The 19,764-nt window shown below is 36.3% G+C and overlaps 1 protein-coding gene across 9 annotated transcripts in view; it reads left to right on the forward strand.

The window, feature by feature from the left end:
* Positions 1–19,764, forward strand: part of gbf1.L (golgi brefeldin A resistant guanine nucleotide exchange factor 1 L homeolog) — a 170,055-nt gene that overhangs the window by 89,591 nt on the left and 60,700 nt on the right. For 6 of the 9 annotated variants that reach the window (XM_041568839.1, XM_041568838.1, XM_041568841.1 and 3 more), the window contains 10 exons: positions 369–423; positions 2,612–2,686; positions 4,928–4,963; positions 9,094–9,253; positions 10,300–10,538; positions 10,883–11,051; positions 12,451–12,662; positions 13,911–14,009; positions 14,440–14,634; positions 14,798–14,984. In XM_041568839.1, the coding sequence (XP_041424773.1) occupies positions 369–423; positions 2,612–2,686; positions 4,928–4,963; positions 9,094–9,253; positions 10,300–10,538; positions 10,883–11,051; positions 12,451–12,662; positions 13,911–14,009; positions 14,440–14,634; positions 14,798–14,984 (1,427 nt within the window). The remainder of the gene's footprint in view (positions 1–368; positions 424–2,611; positions 2,687–4,927; positions 4,964–9,093; positions 9,254–10,299; positions 10,539–10,882; positions 11,052–12,450; positions 12,663–13,910; positions 14,010–14,439; positions 14,635–14,797; positions 14,985–19,764) is intronic. The other 3 variants (XM_041568843.1, XM_041568845.1, XM_041568846.1) reach the window with 1 other exon arrangement.

Consider the following 19,764-nt stretch of genomic DNA (forward strand, 5'->3'; position numbering starts at 1 on the left):
GCAAGCTCCAATTCATAATGTAAGTGCCTTTCTCGGTGGCACAAAATGCCATACTGACACCGGTGGAATCTGATATTCCTATTAACTTGTGTCTGTATGTGTGTGATTTTTGTTCTTCTTGGTCTCGGCTTTCTTCTAATTTTATTAAAGGCAGCGGTATAATGTTAGCATTCATAACACCAGCCCCATGAAAACAATCTACCTATAGTTATGAAGCAAAGGCCGGGGCAACTGGTTATTGATATTTCATCAAAATATATTGGATTAAATTGAATGCACTACTCAAGTAGTAACATATATTAATCCAGTGAATGTGCCTCAAAGAACCAAGACAGTTGAGTTTGACAGCAATTTGTTTTATTTTTCAGGTTACCACAATTTAAGGAAGAAGCAAAGAGTTACATTGGAACTAACATGAAAAAGGTGTGATTACTGTTTCTAAATTGTGATTTTCAGGGTTGGCAGTTATTTAGCATAACTGTCTTCTTTATGTGTAACTGTGTTTTGTAGTAATGAACAGTGCACTGTTTTTATTCAGTAATAATTCTCCAGGTGAGAATGTCAGTACCTTCTGCGCTGATTATTCATGGTTTTATCTACAATAGGTTTTCCCTTATTGCATCAACTGCTAGGTACTTACATTTTGCTCCCTAATAAAAATTTAGATGCTTTTTTTTATATATTTATATATAAATTAGATATTTTCATGTACAATCAAAGAACCAATATTCAGATCTCAACTGGGATTGTATTAAGTTGTCTTTTTTGATCATAAAATCACGCACTGCTTTGGGAGTTTGGCATATATGTATTCAATTTTTTTTTGTTTTTGGTATGTTATCTGCATGAGTATTAACTCCAACTAAAAAAAGAGGAGTATATAAATACCTTCAGGCATGATTCCCATGTTTCAGTCTGGGGTTTCCAGATAATTGGTAAATTATACCGGTTACCGATGTAGCAGCTCTAAGAACAAAAATGTCATCTGACATAACCATGTTTCAGTCATTTGCAAAAAGCTACGGTCCATCTCTCATCTTAATATTCTAACCTGTTGGGTAAGGTGTTGGTGACTCTCTGGGCAGATATGCATTTCCTTTATAGTTAAATGGAAATATACCCCTAAATGTCAAATTGCTCAGACTGCTTTTCTGAGTGCATTTACAATCCTAGTAGATGTAATAGAGCTCTCTCCACTGATTCCAGTACAAACAAAATCTAAAACAAATGCCTTTTTCACAAATCCTGCATGTAGAGAGACATGATCTCTGGTGACTTTAATAGCATGAGCTCTAATATATCTTCTATGCAAAAGGAGCTTCCCCCCCATAAAATATATTGGATTTATCAGTCAATGAATATCTGACACCCAACTGCTGCAGGAAGAGAGAATGAAGAGAATCAGATGCCGAGAGAGTAATAGTAAAGATAAACTTGATTATTACACAAATGGTACAGAATTTTTAATTAAATATTTTATAAAACTACTTATTTCTTTATGCTGAAGCTTCTATTAAATTTTTATTTTCGCAATAGTTCCCTTTAAGCACCCTAGTACAAATTCATTTAAATAAAATATCTGATATGTGAAATAGATTGGCAATGGGTATGATGCATGACACATTCACAAAATGCAGTTTTAATTCTATAACCCAACTAAAGACCCAACTAAGGACAAGCTATGCTAAAGAAATTTCCTGATGTACCATTCAGGTACTTTTTACACCATAGCATAGGCCCCATATGATAAATCAGCTAAGTTACAACAAATATTTAATGTATAGTACCTTTTAACATATTCTTTGGCATTTCAATGTTTATCCAGACTATACAAATATTTTATGTATAACCTTGCTTATCGTTTGCTAAGTTTGCTTTGCATGTATGAAATTGATGGATTGTGCATATATTGTAACAACATTGAAATAAGAGCCCAATAGAGTTCAGATTTGTGTCATAAATCAGATCTGCACTACCGTCCTAGTAGCTACCTATCCTATATTATTATTAAAAAATAAAAATGTGGAGATTTGTCGGTGACAAATTTGCAGCATGTCCCTGGGTTTATAGTTATGCACCATTGTGGCTTCTTTGAAGCTTTGAATTATCGTGGATGCAAACTCTAATTTAAGTGAACTGGCATGACTGTAATGAGGAACTCAATTCCTCCATTGGTCAGAGCAATTGAGGACTGCATATAGTGTTTCTTCATAATACTGTCAGTTCAGTTCTGTCATGTATTGTACATTGAAAATGGAAAAAATTAAATGTATGGGTGGATTTATGGGAGCATGCTTTACACTTCACCAGGTATAACTGTGTATAAAACAATTTTTATACTTGGCTGAAGTAAAAAAAAAAAATATATACGTTTAGTTACTGATGATATTGTTATGTGTAGATTTTTGACTTTAATAACTTTCGTTGGTAACGGGATTGAACCACCTGTTTTTTCCAACTCAAGCAGGAAGTCTGTTTTCAGATATTCTTGTATATGTTGCATTTCGTCTGCAGTCTTGTATAGGTCTGTCTTTTTGTGTGCTTTTTCTTTGGTTTCCGTTTGTGCTTTATTTTGCTCTCTTAAAATCATGCATTTACCTGTTTTCCGCAGATCTCTCCATGTCTACTCTGCAAAATGGAGCTTAATAGTGGTGAACAGTCCAAAAACCTGAACCAGTTAGAGAGGGTACTTCTTTTTTAAGAGCCTGAAGGTCACTGTCCTCCTCCTCCTTTTCCTTACAGTGTGCTGCAGAGACACAGGACCCTTTTATGTATAGCTTGTATGCTTCCCTGGTCATTTTTCCATTCTGGTCTTTAACTCTTTGGCATGGCTTTTTGGCGGATGCATGAAGCAAAGGGGTTTTGCTGTGTTTGGAATCATACAGCTGGAATCTAGACATAGGTTCATTCCTTTATATGGATAACCTAACTACACAAGAATTAACAATCACAAAACTGCCTTGCTCCAAGCTTTAATCCTTCATTCACTGCTGTCAGCCGGGTGGGAATTTCTGTTTTATCTAAGGATAGTTAAAAACCCAGTGGATTTTCTTGGCAATTCATATACATATAGATATTAACCTGTTTAAATGTTATGCTACCCTAGAAATGAAACTTATTGTCTGTGCAGAATATATCTGCTGATGCAAGTGGCATGGAATAGCTCTTATTAATCTGTATGTGTACAAAGATTCTGACGTAGAATGCTCTATGCACACTAAAAGCTGTACCATTTAAAGTATTACAGACATATTTAGTAAATTGTGCTGCAGGGTCCTATGTCATGGGAAAAGTACTTGGAAGTTTAATAAACTTGATGTCTTACTTAGATGCGCATTAGCTTTGCATGTCTTCTCCTCTCAGAGTAGAGCCATTTCTAGTATGATTCTTAACAGAGTTTTAGGGGCGTATTTCTCAAAAATATGTAAGACTTCTCAAGCCCGTTCGAATTACCAAAACTTGTTTTAAGTCCTGCAAATTTTTTACTTTTTTATGGGCATTTACTATTATTGCACAAATTTCCCATATGCATCCTTAGCACAATGTAATTGTGAAGTTTTTGTTTGTGTTTTCACAGCCTTTAGGGGCAACATAAATTTTAGTTAAAATCAAGCAGGGGAAGAACTGATTGATCTGTCTCTGTTAAAAATGTAAGAAAAAGAATCCCCCTGCAGCAGAACTGTTAAAACGTATCTGCTAAAACCTTATATCTGTTGACTTTTCTTAATATATCTTGCTTCAAGTCATTTAGGATTTTTCTGGAATAGCCAAAACTTTTAGTAACGTTGCAATCAAGAGTATGACCTGTCATATTCTATTCTTAGTAAGTTAAGTAAATAAGGTTTACTTTTAGGCCCATTTGTTCTGGCTGGTATATCTCCTGTTCTGGTTTTGAACTGAACAGTGTCTAAAGTGCAAAATAGTGTCGTTTTTTGCTTTTGTGGCTTTCTTTTAAATTTAGACTCGAGGATGCAGTAAGAAATTGCATAAAGCAGGGTATGGGTTTGTGTCTAACTGTTAAATGATGAGGAAAATGTAAATCACTGGGGGTGCCAATTTGTTAGGTTCAGATTGCTAATCTTGGACCTTTTGCAGATGCTCCACTTCCTTGGAAGTATAACCGACCAGGCTATATTCTGCCAGGGCCACGCCTCTATTCTTATTGAATTACCAGTGGTCCCTTGTGGCTGTCAGGACAAAATGCTTTTGCTTTAAAGTAAAATCTACAATTTTTCTATACTGCAGCACTGTATTTTTATATAGACACCTGGCATGTGCATGAGAAAATTCCACCCACCACCAAACACTGAAGCCGAGAGGAAAGGTGGGTACCAGTTCCTTTGTTAATTGACAAATGCATAGTATGAAAATCATACTGCGCATGCATTGATAGCCAAAAGGGGTAGTCTGGTGCACAGGACGCACCGAACCAAAATTCAGCCCTGCTATACTGCACATACACATGACCCAAACAGACTCAAGTTGGAGTTGGATTTTCAGCAAAGAGCAGCACCAGCCAACAAACTGGCACCTTCGGTGATTTACACTTAACTTGTCCATTAAGCCTGAAAGGCTACAGTGGCAGGTAAAGTGGTATTCACATAAGTCACATTTATCAGAATGGGTTGAGCATAGAGCTGATGCTTGGTGACATTAGTCATGGTAGATAATCAAGTGCAAGAACATTGTCTCCTATCCATAACCGGAGGTGTAGTCAGTTCTTGCTGTAATTTATGGTTTAGGCTAAAAAAAATCTCTTCGACATAAAATATATATTCAGAGTGCCTTCCTTTCAGTATGCATGCTGTGTTGCCCTAACCTTCACGTCTTGGTGTGTTGATCAGTCTCCTGTTCGCACTGCAATTGTTTAAACTGTAGTTTTTTTTGAGCGAGCTACTAATTATAGCATATGCCATTTTTCCTTGAGGCTTACAATATCTTTTGGAAAAACAAACGTGTTCAGGTAAGAAGGCTTGTAAACCACTTTCTCCACCCCTATAACAGGCTTGCTAAACATTATTATTTATTTGTTTCTAAGATTGGTTTTTGTCTTTATTCTGAATTCGAGTTCTGCACTTGGGTAGCATGCCCCTGTTACAAGAAGGAAAGAAAAACTTCCTTAAAAGTGACTGAAGAGGAAAGATTCATATGATGTACGATATATAAATTATGTGATAATGTTGTCTTGCAGAGGTACAGCATTCCTACCAAAACAGCAGCACTTTGTTCATTACTACTAAAGCACACTTTTCTGGGTTAAGATTTTTTGTAACAAACTATTCTCTATAATGTTACACAATGTTAGAAATACACCAATATAGCCCAAAGTTTCATTCCATGTGTAAAGCACTGTTGTGAGATCTATTAACCGAAAACCCATGATCCAATAAACTCTAAAATACTCGAATGTAATTTCCTGCAGAGTAATCTGCTTTTTTCTATAAGACAGTACAGTATCTTGCACTTGATGGTAAATAAGATAGGATTAATCCATGCTGATGGCAAACAATCAGTTTTTTTTTTTTTTTATAATGCCTAAATGTTTTTAGGAGCCTTAAAGCATGGTTCTCCTCATTACAGAAAGATCTATTGTTCAGGAACTAAGCAGATCAGAATAACAAATGTCATACTGTTGCTTATAAATATATATATATATATATATATATATATATATATATATATATATATAGATATATAGATATATAGATATAGATAGATATATATATATCAATAGATAGATATAGATAGATAGATATAGATAGATATAGATATATATATATATCTATATATATATTGTCCAATGAGATCGCCACCATTAAAAAGTTTAAAACATGTTGTTTATTTCATAAGCATAAAAACAGCCAAGGTACGCTTAAATATACTCATCCAGATAGAGATCAATGCAACGTTTCAGGTGCTTGCTGCTCCCTTTCTCAAGCTGGTCTCCATGTAGTATTAGGACTACAGTTCCCAGAAGCTCACTTAAGCCTTGTGGCGTCCCATGTGGTCGGGATGACGTCACCTTTGTGCGTAGACACACAGCGTAAATGCAGCATTAGTGCGCAGGCGACAATGTCAGCATAAATTCCCTCACCATGGACGTTTCAACAGTGGACACCATTTTGGAAATGGGCTAAATATGTACAACATTACACACAGATAGAAGAATAGCCAAAATACATATATAGATAATATTGGCATGATTGTGAATGTCTTTGAAGGAATAGAGATAGTTTACACAAAATGCATGAAAAAAAACAAATGCCATACGTATCTCAAAGGGATAACTAATTGATGAATAAATGAAGGTCAAAATCCTTATTCAAGCCCAATGGGCTAAATGTTTTTAACCTATGTATCCATTAAACTTCTGTCTTTTTCAATAGGAGTACCCTGTCACCTCCCCTACGAGGTTGGGGCACTTGCTGGATAACCCTAAAATTTAGATCCTCCGCTGTGTGTCCCTTTTCTATACAATGTTTAGAGACTGGCAGAAAACTGTTGCGAGTATTGACGTGGATCTAAAAGAGCCCCAAAGAGATTTCTTTTTTCCTGGAAATATTAAGCTTTATTTTACATAGAAATAATTTCAGATTTCTGGGACCAATTCTACTTGCAACTCCGGGGGACGGCCATGGGATCCAATGTGGCCCCTGCATGTTCCAACTCATTTATGAGTTGGTTTGAGGAGGGACACGTCTATACCGATGGACTGTTTGCCAGCCATTGTTTGGCTTGGTGGCGGTACATTGATGACGTGTTCCTCCTATGGCGGGGCGACTTGGCTTCCTTGCACGCCTTCCGGGATGCAATTAATGAAGCCCATGACAATATAAATTTACCATGAATGCTAGCCTCCAGGAAATTGCTTTTCTAGATGTCAAAGGCAAATTATCAGATAGAGGTTACCCACAAGAAATTTTGGATACTAGCCTAAACAAAGCCAGAGAAAATTTGAAGAGAACAACTTATAGAAACAAAACTGTTGGGCAATATCATTCACAAAGTGATCATTTTCGACACATTTTATGGAAGCATTGGTATTTGCTGAGGGATGCTTATGCCACAATTTCAGAATTTGAACCAAAGCCTATGTTGTCCTTTAGAAAGGGTTGTAATATAGGCACAAAAGTTACACAGGCAGAAATAAAACCTTCACCCAGACAATACACCTTTATGGGGCCCCCAAAGGTGGGTACGTTTCAATGTAGGGGATGTGCACAATGCCGGTTTGTTCTAACTGGAGCTACCTTTACTTATCCAACAACAAACAGGGAATACATTATCTATGTATGTATTTTGGCTATTCTTCTATCTGTGTGTAGTGTTGTACATATTTAGCCCATTTCCAAAATGGTGTCCACTGTTGAAACGTCCATGGTGAGGGAATTTACGCCTTCACGCTGACATTGTTGCCTGCGCACAAACGCTGCTTATTTACGCTGCGTATCTGCGCACAAAGGTGACGTCATCCCGACCACATGGGACGCCACAAGGCTTAAGTGAGCTTCTGGGAACTGTAGTCCTAATACTACATGGAGACCGGCTTGATAAAGGGAGCAACAAGCACCCGCAACGTTGCATAGATCTCCATATATTTACCTTGGCTGTTTTTATGCTTACAAAATAAACGCTATGTTTTAAACTTTTATATCATGGTGTGCGATCTCGTTGGACAATATACATATTTTTAGTGGAGTGACTCACCACATTTTGAGAACGCACCCAGTACAGCTTAATCACTATTTTTCAGGGAGTGTGCAATACACATGTTGGACTTTTTGTGTGTGTGTATATATATATATATATATATATATATATGTATATGTATATGTATGTATATATATATATATATATATATATGTATATGTATGTATATATATATATATATATATATATATATATATATAGACAAAATGCAGGGATTGACAGCACTCCAAGGAAATACATCAAGTCAATAATTCAAATGAAAGTGGAGATTTATTGGTGATCCAACGTTTCGGCTCCGCACAGAAGCCTTCGTCAGGGAAAGAAAATATATATATATTTCCTCTCTTGCTGAAGATTGAAGTTTAAAGTATAAGCCAGTGTTTAATGTAGTTCTGTAGAGAACAGAAATATTTATAGATATGCATGCAGTCTAGTGTCCTCACTTTATATGCTGAATTCTAAAGTTGGATTGGTGTAATGTTTTCTCTTGGGTTTTGTATTTACATTTAATTCAGTCCTTTGGTAAAACACACAATAAAACATCTGGTGACTGTGGTAAGAAATTATGTTGTTCCAGATCTACTTGCTCTAGGCTTCTTTAAAATATATGTTTGGATTTTATTTTGTAGTACATATTAACATTCTAACAAACTGGGATCAATTTGGAAACTCACACAGACTTGGGGAGAACATAAATACTAAATATTTCCCTTTCAAGAGTCAAACTTAAGAACCTTCCCCTGCAAATCAGAATCTCTTCATAAAAATACATCCTGTGTTTCAGGCGAGTGTTATCTACAGGCCTAACAGAAGATTAACATATGTTCTCCATAGATTTTTTTTTAATCTAAATTGTTTAGATTTATTTGGGTTGGTTATAATTCTTTTATTTAGTTATATATATATATTTTTTTTACAAATCTTAACTATAGGAGTGTTATTGCATCACCTCTAAATAAATTCAATAGAGTCCACAAATGAATGGAATCTGGTCATTATTTCTTTTATTAAGGGATTTTACATCCAATGATGTTAGTACTAAAATAAATGAATTATGATTTTGTTGGTTACCTGTATTTCTTTTTATCAGCTTGAAATTCATTTTTACTATTTAGGGTACTAAGTGATTTTCAGTGCAAGAGTACTATGCAGTGTTTTCAGATTAGTTGAATATTGAATTTTATAAATGGTGAAAAAGTAAATCTATCTCCCTCATAAGGTTTATGCTAGTACTTTTATTTACTAATAGCTATGTTGCATTACCATAATATTTCCTTGAAATGAGAGTAAGAGATACAAAGAAAACTTGATGCCAGGGTTTGGTAATCCTTCAAAAAGGTTGTATACAAAATGAATTTAAACAATTGTTCATTATATTAACAGTTGAAAATGAGAGCTGGAGGAATGAGCGACTCCTCAAAGTGGAAGAAGCAGAAGAAGTCTCCTAGGCAGCCACGTCACGTTACCAAAGCTATGGCAGCAGCTGAACCCTCCTCACAGCAACCAGTCGTTAATGGCACCACAATTACTACTAACCTAACTGGTATAACTTTAATTACTAATTAATTTCACATAATTTAGAAAAATATCAAAATCTGTTTTTTTTTTTTATTTGTTCATTAACGCACAAAAAAGTAAAAAGATAATTACCAACCTTATTTTAGTGTAGCTGATATTACATAGATCAAGATTTGTTATGGTTGATTACTTTTGCTTAATGTTTTATATGTTTTAAAGTGTACTTAACATTCTGCTTATCCATCTAATATTACAACTCTCAAGAAAATGTATTCTAGTGGGGTATCCCATGCTCAGAAAAAACCTTATTCTACACACACCTGCGCCCTAAATGTCTATTCATTACCCCCTAACCTAGTAGTCATTCTTTATTAGTTTGAGGTGCCTTTGATATACCAACCATTGCTCATGGCCTTTTTAGATTATAACGGTTTTACAGATTAAAAAATTTGTATCAACCATTCAGCCATAGTTACAAGAATATCTTTGACAGCAAATTAGCAGCAAGTGTTTAACCCAAATCTCCCCCTAACTAACCTTCAGGATAAGACTCCTGCCACTGATGCAGGGGACCAGTCCCATAGCTTATTAACCACTGCCCTAACCTCAGATCTTTGACAGTTCAGTGTAAAAATAAAAGATTTGATATGACCGGTATGGGATCCGTTATATGGAAACCAGTTATCCAGAAAGCTCAGAATTACGGAATGGCCATCTCCCATAGACTCCATTTTATCCAAATAATCCAACTTTTAAAAAATGATTTCCTTTTTCGCTGTAATAATAAAATAGTACCTTGTACTTGATCCAAACTAAGATATAATTAATCCTTATTGGAGGCAACACCAGTCTATTTGGTTTATGTAATGTGTAAAGGTTTTTCTAGTAGACTTAAGGTATGAAGATCTAATTTACCAAATCTGTTAACTGGAAGACCCCAGGTCCCAAGGATTTTGGATAACAGGTCCCGTACCTGTATAATGTACTTTATGAATTCTAATGTTGCTTTTATCGAAAATGCTCATATTGGGTTTATCAAACTGTTTATTTTTTTCTATATCTTGCTTGCAGGTGAGGTTCCTTTTATTGATGCTGCTTCTCCAGATGGTAACTCTCCCATATCAGGAGAAAGTTCAGAGGCAACATCTGCTGTAGTGAGTCCTACAACGGATAGCGGTGTAGAAGTGTTGTCTCAGGCAACATCCAAAGAGGACCTTTCTGAACTGGATCATGCAAGTTCTTCTCTTTCTACCATTCAGCAAGCAGGAGATGTGTGCCTTTCTGAAAAGCAAAACCAGGATGATGATAAGGTATAACATTGTGTAGGCTAAATTAGTAAAACAGAAATGCACAAAGGCTGAACATGCTTTTTGTCTATAGCTTTAATGACACAAAATGTTTTTTGTTATTTCTTCAGCTAAACATGGAAATATAAGCTACTCCATTGTTGGTCCTTGCGAGGCAGATAATTATATTTCCAGTGTACAAATATTCTGGAGTCCATCATGCGGGGATTATCTGAACTCTCGCAAAAAACACACATAGAATCGTTTTAATTTATCTGTGCAGCTCAAGAAATATGTATTTTTCTTTTTTTTGTTTTCTTTTTTTTCTTGTCTAAGTATCACATTTTTCTGTTAACATTTTTTTAAAGATTGAGGATCTGATGGAAAGACATACATATTCTGCTTCTGTGGAATCCATACCAGAAGTATTAGATGACAATGTTTCATTGGCTGACCAGTCAGATTCTGCTTCAGTCCATGATATGGATTATGTCAATCCCAGGGGAGTGAGATTTACCCAGTCTTCACAGAAAGAAGGTTTGTTATTAATCTGTAAACCAATAATTATATCATTGTGATATATTATGTTTATATGATCGAGCATTACACACTCTGCTCATTGGGTACCCTTCTAAGAAAACTATAGGCACGAGGTTTTTGTTATACAATTGCTTAATTGTTGGGCAAGGAGCTTGTACTAAATTTAAATGGTATGGTTTTAGTCTTGGTTTTATCAGAAAACTACAATGTATATCGAGCAAAGAAAAACAGTGTAACGTAGTCTTTTCTCAAACATATTGCACGGATTGTACAGAGAATCAGGAGTGATCCTGGCCCCTTAAAACTGGAAAATCAGCTCTTAAAGTTACAAGGAGGCAAATTTCTCAAATCGCCTAATTGGCGCAGTGCCCCTGCAGAGAATATATTGTCGCTCAGTGGTAAGCTCTGCTGTCTTGCTGCACTGAGGTCCTAGGTTTGATTCTAGCAAGGATAGTAACTGCATGGATTTTGTTTGGTCTTACCATGTCTGCATTTTCCCTGGGCATTCCAGTTTACTTGCATACTTCATGAACATACAGACAGACTCTGATAAAGATGACAGTAGTCAATGTTAATGTGATAGGTACCTTGCATTGTAAGATCCACTGGGGCAGGGACTACATAAATGATGTGTAATCTCCCTATATTGCTGTGGAATATGTTGGCACTATATAAGTAAAATAAATTAAAAGTCAATTCCTGCCATTCTACTAATCTCAGGAGATATCTACATGGTCTAACTCTTATTATTAAAGAGGAATTTCTGTCTGTATAAAGATTTTGATATTCAGCCTTGTGAACTCTGAAATTGTTTTTGGAAAAGGGATACTTATAGCATGGAATTGGCCTTTTACTCAGGCCATAAAAAAAAAGACCATGTGTAAATGCATGCATGCGTAAAAGGTGGCATAAGTATCCAGAATGAAACAAACAGGTACAGGTGTTCTGAAACTTAATATCATGTAGTGTTATAATATATATATCATTATATATATATATATATATATTATATATTTTTTTTGGTTCAGTAAAGGCTGTGCTGCAATTTATTCATTAATGTTTGTAAATCATCTTTTAGCTGACCAGTAGCATGCAAAAAACGGTAACTATATGATATCTTATTGCAGTTAAAACAATGTATTTTTGCATAATTGAAATTTGCTTAATTTTATTTCCTTTTAATCTATATTAAGTTAAACATTCCAGTAGTTTTAGAGTTACTTATAATTGGAATGTTCTGAAGTTTTTAGTAATGCCCAACAGCAGGGTCTTCATTATTACTCTGCAACATATGGAGCAGTAATTTTTTTGTTATAGGAGTATGACGTGTGTTTGAGCAGATGTATTAGAGGTCCTTGCGCAGTTTTTAAAAATGTCATCTTTATGTTATTTCTAGGAACAGTCTTAGTACCTTACGGACTGCCCTGCATTCGGGAATTATTTCGTTTTCTCATTTCTTTAACCAACCCCCATGATCGACATAACTCTGAAGTAATGATACACATGGGTTTGCAGTTGATCACAGCTGCTCTCGAGTCTGCACCTATTGAAAATTATGTTTCGCTTTTAGGCCTTGTAAAGGATGAACTCTGCCGCCACTTGTTTCAGGTATAACATTTCTCAAAATGTATCTGAATAATAAATCTACTGTATTGTCCTAGATAAAATGACTTCCATCATCCATTCAAAATAATATTCACTTGAAGTGTAATTAAATGTAAAATTATCCAAAGTAATGTGGCACAAGTCCTGTTAATGTTTAATTTCGAGTAATTTTATTATAACGCTAATATTCTTCAGTGCTATTCCGGACCTCTATCAGCAGCTTGATGTCATGAACAATTAGTCCAGAACCAGACAAGCTTCTTTGGCTTAACTGCTAAACACTCGCTAAATGTAACATGCGCAATTGTGCAGGTTCTTTTAGGGGCAGATTTCGAAGTTATAAATACTTAGAAATTCGACCCTCGAATTAAAATACTTTAAATATCGAAGTTGAAGTATTTCTCACCAAATTTGGCCATCGAACGATCGAAGTAAAATCGCTCGAACGATTAAATCGCTAACATAGCACTTCGGCAGGTTTAATTTGGCGAAGTATTGAAGTCAAAGTTTTTTTAAAGAGACAGAACTTCCATTATCGACTGGTCGAATATTCAAACTATTTTACTTCGAATTGAATTCAAAGTCGTAGTATCCTTTTAATGGTCAAAGTATCCAAAAAATTACTTTGAATTTCGAATTTTTTTACTTTTTTAATTCCCTCGAATTCACTGAACTGTTACAATTTGCTACATTTAGTTGATACATTTTTCAGCAGTATCTGTGGAGTATTAGCAACTATTGTATCAATTGTAATAGCTGCCTGTAATGAAACTCAGGGATTCTGCTCAGCAGGGACAAAGATAACAAATGTATCAACTAATGTATCAATATAGAACAGTTACAGAGTCAGTGACCCCTCCCCCCGAGCTGCTTTAGAAGGTGAAAAATAAATCATTAGACTTCAATATAAGAAAAACGATCACAAATAGGAAAAGTCTTTATTTCTGGTAAACTATCTGAAAACAACTAAACTGAAAAATTGTTTGAAGTTGAACAACCCCTTTAAGATAATACTTAAACATTTATTTTTACAGTACTTTTTAAATTAAAATTGTTCTTTTTGTTTTGGTAAAATTGAGTTGTATTTTGACTAAATGTTAATGAAATTCACCAATGAGACAAATCCTATTGTTAATGAAAAGTTAAGTGATTGTTTTCTATTCCCATTGTTTGTTTTTTTAGTATTATTATTCAGTCTTGTATTATTGCTTGGGGGTATTGTAATAACCCCTACGTCTTATGTATCCACAGCTACTGAGCATTGAGAGACTAAATCTGTATGCAGCTTCTTTGCGAGCGTGTTTTCTTTTGTTTGAGGGTATGAGGGAGCATTTGAAATTCCAGCTAGAGGTGAGTTCATGTAGCGAGCATTGATATTTAATTACCTTCTAGATCAAATTTTTTATTTAAGAAAAAATAAAGCCGTGACACAGTACATTTTGTCTAGAAGGCCATCTGTTTATAGGTATTATGTGTAATATACTGTATTACAATTCCATTTTAGAAAAGTAAGAAAAAAAGTGGTGTTCGGCTGCTTGTACAAAAAACTTTAAAACAGAAATGTTGCCAAGCATGCATATGAATTATTTTATATTGTAAGGATGAAGGCCATACAGTGCTGCTTTAATTATGATGTAAATGTGTTATATTTTCTAATGGACAAAATCATGCATTAAATGTTAGCTTAATATTTTCATTTAATTTATCTTTTATTATTTCTTTATTTTATTATTAATAGGCTTTCAAATGGTTCCTCATAGTCTAATTTCTATTTTTACAGATGTACATAAAGAAGCTAATGGATATTATTACTATCGAGAACCCCAAGATGCCTTATGAGATGAAAGAAATGGCTCTTGAAGCAATAGTGCAATTGTGGAGAATCCCAAGCTTTGTTACGGAATTATACATTAACTATGACTGTGATTATTATTGCTCCAATCTTTTTGAAGACCTCACTAAACTGCTTTCCAAGGTTCTTAAATATATTGTGATTTTTTTCATACATGCATTTCACTGAACACATTAATGCATATTAAATTATGGAGATTATGGGGAGACAAAAAAGCTTACATTTTGTGAGTATGACGGACAACTACAGTCCTCATGTTTTTTACTTTTTTTTTTGTGCCTTTCAGAATGCCTTTCCAGTTTCTGGACAACTGTACACCACTCATCTGCTTTCTCTGGAAGCTCTCCTAACTGTCATTGATAGTACAGAATCGCATTGCCAGGCTAAAAATCTTAGCAGTGTGTCACAGGATAAGAAAGAAACTGGAAAACTAAGTGGAGATCTTTCAGAAGGGACTAAAGACTCTGGGAATAGTAAGCAAACTTAAATGCTATTTATTACTCCAGTATATACATAGATTAATAAGATATTGTCTGGTGCTGCACAGTGAAGGAAAAGTGTATATTATGTATATCTTGGTATGGGGTGCTTTCCCATTTGGCACCATTAATGCTGAACGATATATATATATTTTGCTTGATCTCATTATGAAGTCCTGGAGTGTGTCATTCCTTGGAACACGACTATCTGCACTATATATGACAGCACCCAGGCAGTAAAACTCTGCTGGATTGGAGTGCACCACAGCCTGAACTGTATGTGTATATATATATATAATGTTTTGGAGCAATTTCTGCTGTCATCCATATTTTTTTTTTTTTAACCCTTTAAGTGCCACAGAATGTAGAATCTACGTTCTGTGGAAAAGTAACTTGAAATGCCACAGAACGTAGATTCTACGTTCTGCAGCACTTCCGGGTTCTGGAGCGGAGGAGCGGCTGTTAGAGCCGCTCGCTCCGTTCCGCTTCGATCCCCTGCCCCTAGGCAACGAGCAGAGCAGGGGATCGAGTGGCCCCTGGGGCGCGATCGCCCAGGGGCCCAAAAACAGCAGCAGGCACGTGTTCCTTACGTGTCCTGCTGCTGCAGCCTGCACTGCGCCATCCAGCTCCGCCCCCACAGCACAGAGACACGCAGATCGTCGCAGATGTCTTCCTGGGACCCCTCCACATCGTGTGCAACAGTCTTCAGCAACTTTTTCAGGTTAGTGCAACAATTACACACACAAACACACCAACACACACTTATTACAGTAATACACACTTAGATTCACACTTACACACACTTACACATACATTTTTGGGGATTGGGGGGGTCACTTACACTCACTGCACTTACACACACGTGCACACGCACACACGCGCACATAACATGTAATTTACCATTTGTACACACGCACACGCACATACATGGCATTGTGGCTTTTTTTTTTTTTTTCTTATCGCATCGTCTCTTTTTTTTGCTGAAAAAAATGTTTTATTGCCATTACGAATAGCGTATTCGCTAACCGTACTGTGCAATATCTTTTGTATGTTATTTCGGTGATTATATTGCAATTTTGGGTATTTTGGTGCATTTTTAGCCATTTTATTGAATTTTTAGCCATTTTATTGCATTTTCAGCTCTGCATATGTTGTGTTCACTTGTTTCTAGCCGTATAACCTGTTTGGCCCAGCTAAAATATTCAAACTGTGATTCTGATGGCCGATAACACTATTCTGGAAAAAAAACATTGATTTTTGTGGTTTTATTGGATTTTTTTTCATTTCACTCTTTACTGCCTTATTTTGTTTTGCCTTGTAAATTTTATCTACTATATATCCATTTGGGGGTCTCTGTGCGCCACATAGTTTGGTGTATCTATGCATATTGGGCATCAAAGTGTTCAGTAGACCCCTGGCGTTCATATTTAGGATGTTTTATGCTGATACGTGAAGTGTAATTAAATGTAAAATTATCCAAAGCTACTTTAGTAGACCCCTGGCGTTCATATTTAGGATGTTTTATGCTGATACGTTACGAAACGTGGAGCATATAATGGGGTAAAATTCAAGCTTTGTGACGATTTTCAGAAATTTGATAAAAACCGTTATGTTCAGCATTGCTTTGCAGTTTGGCAGTTTGTAGTAGAAACACTTATTTACCCATATTGGATTCGTCAGAATGTGTACTTTCTGAAAATATCTGGTTTTCTGGGGTCTCTGTACTGTTAGGGGGGTCTAATGTCGCATAATACACACACCAGGTGCTTATATTGCAACAGCCAGCGCGTCAGCCGTGAAAATGTATATACACTATTGTCATTTGGGGGTCTCTGTGCGCCACATAGTTTTGTATATCTATGCATATTGGGCATCAAAGTGTTCAGTAGACCCCTGGCGTTCATATTTAGGATGTTTTATGCTGATACGTTACGAAATGTGGAGCATATAATGGGGTAAAATTCAAGCTTTGTGACGATTTTCAGAAATTTGATAAAAACCGTTATGTTCAGCATTGCTTTGCAGTTTGGCAGTTTGTAGTAGAAACACTTATTTACCCATATTGGATTCGTCAGAATGTGTACTTTCTGAAAATATATGGTTTTCTGGGGTCTCTGTACTGTTAGGGGGGTCTAATGTCGCATAATACACACACCAGGTGCTTATATTGCAGCAGCCAGCGCGTCAGCCGTGAAAATGTATATACACTATTGTCATTTGGGGGTCTCTATGCGCCACATAGTTTGGTATATCTATGCATATTGGGCATCAAAGTGTTCAGAAGACCCCTGGTGTTCATATTTAGGATGTTTTATGCTGATACGTTACGAAACGTGGTGCATTTAATGGTGTAAAATTTAAGCTTTGTGACGATTTTCAGAAATTTGATAAAAACCGTTATGTTCAGCATTGCTTTGCAGTTTGGCAGTTTGTAGTAGAAACACTTATTTACCCATATTGGATTCGTCAGAATGTGTACTTTCTGAAAATATATGGTTTTCTGGGGTCTCTGTACTGTTAGGGGGGTCTAATGTCGCATAATACACACACCAGGTGCTTATATTGCAGCAGCCAGCGCGTCAGCCGTGAAAATGTATATACACTATTGTCATTTGGGGGTCTCTGTGCGCCACATAGTTTGGTATATCTATGCATATTGGGCATCAAAGTGTTCAGTAGACCCCTGGCGTTCATATTTAGGATGTTTTATGCTGATAAGTTACGAAATGTGGGGCATATAATGGGGTAAAATTCAAGCTTTGTGACGATTTTCAGAAATTTGATAAAAACCGTTATGTTCAGCATTGCTTTGCAGTTTGGCAGTTTGTAGTAGAAACACTTATTTACCCATATTGGATTCGTCAGAATGTGTACTTTCTGAAAATATATGGTTTTCTGTGGTCTCTGTACTGTTAGGCGGGTCTAATGTCGCATAATACACACACCAGGTGCTTATATTGCAGCAGCCAGCGCGTCAGCCGTGAAAATGTATATACAGTATTGTCATTTGGGGGTCTCTGTGCGCCACATAGTTTGGTATATCTATGCACATTGGGCATCAAACTATTTAGTAGACCCGTATGTTTATATTTAGGATGCTTTATGCTGGTAATGATACATGGACAATACGATGCTGGAAAGTTGAAGCTTTGAGGCAATTTTCAGATATTTCACCAAAACCGCCAAATTTGGCAAAGCCTTGCGACTCAGTAGTTTGGAGCAGAAAGGCATGGGTACCCATTTTAGATTCAGTAGAATGTGTACTTTCCAAAAATATATGGGTTTGGGGGGTAAACATATATTTCTGTGTTTTTACCCCACAAAAATGCAGTCAATGTGTTGATTTCTCATTAGATGAAGTTACCTACAGGACTATTTGTCTGCGCTAACTTCATTTTGAGGCCTCTAAATGCCAGATACTTTGGTAAACCTATGAACAATGGCCACCAAACTGTTTGGAGGAACCCTGGCAATCATATTTAGGGTGCTTTTTCTTGGTGCGTAACGATACATGGGTGATATGGTGCTGAGAAGTTGAAGCTTTGAGGTAATTTTCAGATATTTCACCAAAACCGACAATTGTGGGAAAGCCTTGCGACTCAGTAGTTTGGAGCAGAAAGGCATGGGTACCCATTTTAGATTCGGTAGAATGTGTACTTTCCAAAAATATATGGGTTTTGGGGGTAAACATATATTTCTGTGTTTTTACCCCACAAAAATGCAGTCGATGTGTTGATTTTTCATTAGCTGAAGTTACCCACGGGACTGTTTGTATGCGCTAACTTCATTTTGGGGCCTCTAAATGCCAGATACTTTGGTAAACCTATGAACAATGGCCACCAAACTGTTTGGAGGAACCCTGGCAATCATATTTAGGGTGCTTTTTCTTGGTGCGTAACGATACATGGGTGATATGGTACTGAGAAGTTGAAGCTTTGAGGCAATTTTCAGATATTTCACCAAAACCGACAATTGTGGGAAAGCCTTGCGACTCAGTAGTTTGGAGCAGAAAGGCATGGGTACCCATTTTAGATTCGGTAGAATGTGTACTTTCCACAAATATATGGGTTTTGGGGGTAAACATATATTTCTGTGTTTTTACCCCACAAAAATGCAGTCAATGTGTTGATTTTTCATTAGCTGAAGTTACCCACGGGACTGTTTGTATGCGCTAACTTCATTTTGGGGCCTCTAAATGCCAGATACTTTGGTAAACCTAGGAACAATGGCCACCAAACTGTTTGGAGGAACCCTGGCAATCATATGTGCTTTATCTTGGTGCGTAACGATACATGGGCGATATGGTGCTGAGAAGTTGAAGCTTTGAGGTAATTTTCAGATATTTCACCAAAACCGACAATTGTGGGAAAGCCTTGCGACTCAGTAGTTTGGAGCAGAAAGGCATGGGTACCCATTTTAGATTCGGTAGAATGTGTACTTTCCAAAAATATATGGGTTTTGGGGGTAAACATATATTTCTGTGTTTTTACCCCACAAAAATGCAGTCAATGTGTTGATTTTTCATTAGCTGAAGTTACCCACGGGACTGTTTGTATGCGCTAACTTCATTTTGGGGCCTCTAAATGCCAGATACTTTGGTAAACCTATGAACAATGGCCACCAAACTGTTTGGAGGAACCCTGGCAATCATATTTAGGGTGCTTTTTCTTGGTGCGTAACGATACATGGGTGATATGGTACTGAGAAGTTGAAGCTTTGAGGCAATTTTCAGATATTTCACCAAAACCGACAATTGTGGGAAAGCCTTGCGACT

Source organism: Xenopus laevis, chromosome 7L, assembly GCF_017654675.1.
Source record: "Xenopus laevis strain J_2021 chromosome 7L, Xenopus_laevis_v10.1, whole genome shotgun sequence".
NCBI lineage: Eukaryota > Metazoa > Chordata > Amphibia > Anura > Pipidae > Xenopus > Xenopus laevis.